At 64.1% G+C, this 5,723-nt stretch overlaps 1 protein-coding gene across 2 annotated transcripts in view; it reads left to right on the plus strand.

The window, feature by feature from the left end:
• The window catches only part of LRRC56 (leucine rich repeat containing 56), a 22,312-nt gene extending 16,589 nt beyond the window's left edge, over positions 1–5,723 (plus strand). Inside the window, exons 6-13 of one of the 2 annotated variants that reach the window (XM_011993815.1) lie at positions 1,139–1,235; positions 1,304–1,504; positions 2,349–2,520; positions 2,883–3,059; positions 3,134–3,198; positions 3,321–3,463; positions 3,652–3,785; positions 5,050–5,472. In XM_011993815.1, coding sequence (XP_011849205.1) covers positions 1,139–1,235; positions 1,304–1,504; positions 2,349–2,520; positions 2,883–3,059; positions 3,134–3,198; positions 3,321–3,463; positions 3,652–3,785; positions 5,050–5,363 — 1,303 coding nt within the window. In that variant the 3' untranslated portion in view covers positions 5,364–5,472. Of the gene's footprint in view, positions 1–1,138; positions 1,236–1,303; positions 1,505–2,348; positions 2,521–2,882; positions 3,060–3,133; positions 3,199–3,320; positions 3,464–3,651; positions 3,786–5,049 lie in introns of both variants that reach the window. The other variant, XM_011993814.1, reaches the window with a different exon arrangement.

The raw sequence follows: 5,723 nt of genomic DNA on the forward strand, positions 1-5,723 counted from the left end.
CCTCAGCCTCCCGAAGTGCTGGGACTACAGGCGTGAGCCACCGCACCCAGCCTCAAGTGGTTTTTTTAAGGTCAGAAAAAGCAAAGTGCTCCTCAGCTGTCACCACAGTGGACACCGGAACAAAAGCTTTCACAGTCTCCTGGGAAGCCGCGTGAACTGAGAATCCGACACCCAGCCTAATGGCTGCATAAGCGCACAGCCAGCAGACATCTGTGAGTGAGTCAGAGATCAAGGGGTTTCCATTAGCCGCTCTTGAAGAAATCGCTAGACACAAATCCCAGCCAATTAAGAGCTGAGTGGAAAAGCCGTTGAAGGCAGTAGGCTGAGGACAGACACTGACTCCGCAGCGCCGAAGGACAGACCACCGGGAATGCACCTGGGGGGGCCACAGAAGGAAGCTGAAAACGCAATGGGCGGAATGAAGCCCAGGTGAGACGCAGCCTACGGGTGCTGTGAGCTGGAGAGAAAGATTTCCGAAGAAGTCACCCAACCCTGGAGGAATCTGTGACTGCTCGGGGAAAGCCTGAGAGCTCAGGTGGCCCTTTCCTAAGGAGAGGTGTGGAGACGGCATGGCGGCGTTGAAGGGACGGCCTCCTAGCCGAGAGGGGCAGGTGCAGGGTCCCTGGGGACAGCGCATGGTGTAGTCAGTGTGGCTACAGTGGGGACAGGGTGGGCCTGGCAGGAAGCAATGTGTCCCTGCACACGTCAAGCCGCCCTGACCCACTGCCACCTCCAGCAGCTGGTCCCCACCAAACCTGCCAGTTCAGCACGGGGTCAGCCATCAGTGTCCAGGGGCTCAGGCTCCCAGGCAGCATTCCAGACCCTTACTCCGAATTCGAGTGCCCCAAACACTATTGAGGGAACAATTAGAGAAGTGTGATGCCTGCAGCCTGCCATAGAAGAAGCTGAGCCACCCGCCGTGAGAGCAGCTTCGCAGGCCAGGTTCCGGGGCTTGGAGAAAGTGGGGGACATTGTACCCACACCAGAGCCAGGAGGCCAAGGCAGAGAGCCCCTTGCTCAGCCTAGAGGCCACCACAGGCGGTCACACCTGCGCCCACCCCTGGAGGCAGCCAAAGGCAGGTGGTGGCTGGGCAGAGGGCTAGGCACCGTGTCACCCACCAAACCCTGCCTTCTGCAGGGACCTGGGCACGTCTCTGGGCCACCTGCGGGTGCTATGGCTGGCTCGCTGTGGCCTCACTGACCTGGATGGCATTGCCTCTTTGCCAGCACTTAAGGTGAGTCTGGGCACCCTGGGCTGGGGAGGGCTGGGCTGGGCCCTGGCTCAGAGCCCCGCGCTGTCCAGGAACTCTACGCCTCCTACAACAACATCTCGGACCTGAGCCCACTGTGCCTGCTGGAGCAATTGGAGGTGCTGGACCTGGAGGGCAACAGCGTGGAGGACCTGGGGCAGGTACGCTACTTGCAGCTGTGCCCACGCCTGACCACGCTTACCCTGGAGGGCAACCTGGTGTGCCTACAGCCGGCCCCCGGCCCCACCAACAAGGTGCGTGTCCCGGGCACCCGACCGGCATGTGCATGGCCAGGGGAGGCTCCCTGTGGCTCCAGCCCCGGGGCCTCCGCTCTGGCCAGGGACTTCTGTGCCCACCCGCACTCTGTGGCCTGCTCACCCTGAGTTCATCTCCTCTGTCACCGGAAGTCTGACGGCTTCCAGGACATCTTCCTGGGCCAGCTCTGCCAGATCCCATAGGGTCACCTGCCCACACGCGATGTTCCTTAACCCACGCATGCACTGTGACGTCCACACATAAGCCACGTGGAAACACAAAGAATCACGTGTACACAGCTGTGCACACACACCTGTGTACGCCCTGTCCAGAGCCACCTCCAGCCCCACAGGCCTCACAGACCACCCTGTGCAGTATCTCGGAGCTGTGTATGCCCTGCTCAGAGCTGGCACACCTGTGCGTGCAGGCCCCGGGGTAGCTAACCCAGCACAGGCCACGTTTGCCCTGAGCTCATAGTGCTAGCCTCATTAGCTGCTGCTTGGTGCTGCCACATGCTGGGGTCAATATCTACCACTGCCCAGTGGCTGCTGCTCTGTGGGCCAGAGCCCTGAGCTGAGGGCAGCTCCATGGGCCAGAGGGCATCCCTGGACGCGGCCTTGGGTCTGGAGAGTGGGGTCCTGTATCCTGAGCGGGTGAGAGCCCAGTCCCTGAAGTCCCTGGGGTCTGAGAGTGACCCAAGCCCACCTCAGCAGGGTAGGGCAGCATCACCACCTCAGGGCCCCTGCCCTGCCCCATGGTGGGTCTGGGAAAGGGAGCCAGGGAAAGAGCCGGCCTGAGGAACCACTGGACCCAGACCTGTGCTCCCTCGCCCTCCCCCTGCAGGTGCCCAGGGGCTACAACTACAGGGCAGAGGTGAGGAAGCTCATTCCCCAGCTGCAGGTCCTGGACGAAGTGCCGGCTGCACACACAGGCCCACCGGCCCCCCTGAGGCTGAGCCAAGACTGGCTTTCGGTGAAGGAGGCCATCAAGAAGGGCAATGGCCTCCCCTGGCTGGGTACGACAGCTGCGCCCGGAGGACCCGCTGCTGAGCCCCAGCTCCCCCCAGGAAGAGGCCCCCACCCCAGGCCTCTCAGAGACGGACAGCCACATCTCATGTCCTTCCCCAGCCTTGACCCCTGGTCCCCAGAGCTAGGCACACCCCGGCCCAGGCCAGGACACTGTCTCTGAGCAGCCCGCAGAGGGAGAGAAGGGTCTGAAGATGAGGGCCTCTCTAGAAGGCTGCAGCGTCAGAGGCCAGCCTCAGGCCATGCAGTGTGGGAATCGGGCCCCCTGGTCTGTGGACAGAGTCTGGGGGGCGCTCCCGGGCTGACCAGCTGGCCTGAGCCTTGGTGACCTCTGCTTCTGAACCTCGGGCAGACTGTCCCCGTGGAGCCCCCATCCGGAGACTCGACCCCGAGCTGTACCTGCCTGAGACGCAGCCCCGGGCCTCCAGGCCCTGGCCCTTCTCCCTGCTGGTCCATGGGGGCCCCCTGCCTGAAGGCCTGCTTTCTGAGGACCTGGCCCCAGAAGATAACACCAGCAGCCTCACCCATGGTAACTACTTGCCCCACAGCTGACCCTGCAGCCCCTCGGCCCCGAACCAGGCCCAGCCGTGCTGTCTCTTGCAGGTGCTGGCCAAGTCCTGTGTGGGAACCCCACCAAGGGCCTGCGGGAGCGTAGGCACCAGTGCCAGGTACACCCCACAGGAACCAGCCCCCCAGGGGAACCAGTGTCCAGGGTTCTGGCCCTGACAGTGCCCCGCCCTGCCGCCATTCCAGGGCCAGAATCCCCAGAGCAGTCCCTTTTCCTCCCCAGGCCAGGGAGCCCACGGAGCAGCTGCCCCAGCACAGGCCAGGAGATCTGGCCGCCAGCACTTCCTCCCCAGAGCCTGACCCTGCAGACAGCTCTGACTTCCTGGCCTTGGCTGGGCTTAGGGCCTGGAGGGAACTTGGTGTGCGGTGGGTGTCCCCCCAGCTCTACCACTGTGTGTGTCCTGTCCCATGGGGGGATCAGGGCTGGGGTGATCTACCTTGGCTGAGTCATCACTGGTCGCAAGGCTCATGGATCATCCCTGAGCCTCACACGTACTTGGGATCAACTCCAAGAAGGGACAGGGCTGGAGCTCCTCCTCCTCTCCCCACCCTAGCCCCCTCCCCTATAGGCACCCGGAGTCCCAACAGGAAGGGGCTGTAGCCCCCTGGGGCCCACGGAGGGTCCCTGAAGAGCAAGTGCACCAGGCAGAACCCAAGACTCCCCCCAGCCCCCCGAGCCTGGCCTCAGGTACTGAGCCTGCCCGCCCGCTCCCCAGTGCCTGGGAGTGACCCAACACCCCACCTCTGCAGGGGGCCCTTCCCCAGATTGGACATGTCAGCCTGGCCCTACTTCCTCAGCCGGGCTCTGAGAGGGACTGTGACAGGGGGGCCCCCTTCTGGGGGTGGGGGGCTCATGACTGTGGGAGTCCCAACCCAAGTTCTCCCTCTCCCAAGCCATGGTCCAAGCCCTGTGACCTTGTGGGACACCCGGGCTGGACGAAAGAGGGGTTCCACAAAAGGGGATATGAACAGAGTCCAGAGGGGACTGGGCAGAAAGAAGGAGCCACCCCAGGGTACCATGGCCAGGGGCAGTTTTCCGGGGCACAGGCATGTGCCCACCAGAAGACCAAGGCAGGGAGGGTGCTGCTGCTTCACCCCAAAGATGGCACGTGTACTCGGGGACACAGAATTAAGCCATGCAGTGCCCTTTCCGAAGGACACCCGCTTCAGTGTGACCACAGCTGCAAGGCAGAGAGGACCCTCCCTCAGCGGGCAGGCAGGCTGGGCGGGGAGCACTGTGAGCAGGGGCGACCCCGCAGTGGGCAGCTGACCCTCCTCTGTGCAGGAGCCTGGTCAAGGGGGCTGGGATGGGCAGGGAACAGAGCAGGCCAAGCCTCTGCCCTTCCATATGGTGGGGGGTGTCTGTGGAGGGGCAGAGGGGTCAATAGCTGGTTACTTAGTGGCCAGGAGCTGCAGGGGTGGAGGGAGGGCAGGCAGGACAGTCAGGAGGAGGGGGAGCTGCAGTGGCCTCGAGGAAGGGTCAGGACAAAGGCATGCTAGGGCTCCAGTGGAGGCGGGTGCTGGGGGACCAGAGGCCTGGGAACTGGCCCGAGGCAGTCAGCCAGTGAGCAGACTCTCAGGGTCAGGACACAGATGACCCAGGGTCAGAGCCAGGCTTTGTGGTCTCCTTGTCAGGGACAGGACACAGATGACCCAGGGTCAGAGCCAGGCCTTGTGGTCTCCTTGTCAGGGACAGGACACAGATGACCCAGGGTCAGAGCCAGGCCTTGTGGCCTCCTTGTCTGTCCCAGAGGTGGGCCTGCCCAAGCGAGTCAGGGGTCACAGGGCTGGGAATACAGAAAGTGGGGTGCAGGGGTGCTGCCGCCTGTGGACCCCCAGCCTGGACCACTGCCTCGGGGCTGCAGGGCCATGGGTGGGCTGTGGCCTCCCCACTGGGTGACTCCCTTCCCTGACAGCCTTTCTGATGTGCTGTCACTCTGCTTGCTTTCTAGAGCCCTCCAGGACCTCGAGCCAGCACCTGGTCCCTTCCCCTCCCAAGCACCCAAGGCCACGAGATTCTGGCAGCAGCTCCCCACGGTGGTCGACAGACCTGCAGTCCAGGGGGCGTCGGCTCCGAGCCCTGGGCAGCTGGGGGCCTGGCCTGGATGATGGGGTAGCTGCAGTGCCTGTCCTGAGAGCCCTGGAGGTGGCCTCGGGCCTGAGCCCTCGAGCCCAGGGACATCCTGGCCCAAAGCCAGCACCAGATGCAGCAGCCAGACCTCCCAGGGCAGCTGAACTCTCTCACCCCAGCCCCGTCCCCACTTAGTGTAGCTCCCACTGCCAAGCTCGCCTGTGCTGGGGCCACCACCTGCCCACATATGTGGTCACGGAGCACAGACCATCTGGGCGGGTGTGTTGGGGGGTGGAAGGAGTGCCTGGCCCTGGGGAGGACCCTCTTGGTGGAGGGGAGTGGGGGACTGGAACCCGCCAGGAAGGCAGCAGAGGCTGGAACAGTTTAGGCCCACAACTGGGTTTGGCCTGGGGAGGGAGGGTCCCGCTCCCCAGCCCTTCCTTAGGGCCAGGCTTCCCCTCGGGCACGGAGGTGGGGGGACTGGTCACCGGCAGGCCTGTCAGAGGCCTCTCCTGCTAGAGTTGGGCGTGGCCGAGGGGCAGGGGCTGGAGTTGC

This window comes from Mandrillus leucophaeus, unplaced genomic scaffold, assembly GCF_000951045.1.
Source record: "Mandrillus leucophaeus isolate KB7577 unplaced genomic scaffold, Mleu.le_1.0 Scaffold435, whole genome shotgun sequence".
NCBI classification, from domain to species: domain Eukaryota; kingdom Metazoa; phylum Chordata; class Mammalia; order Primates; family Cercopithecidae; genus Mandrillus; species Mandrillus leucophaeus.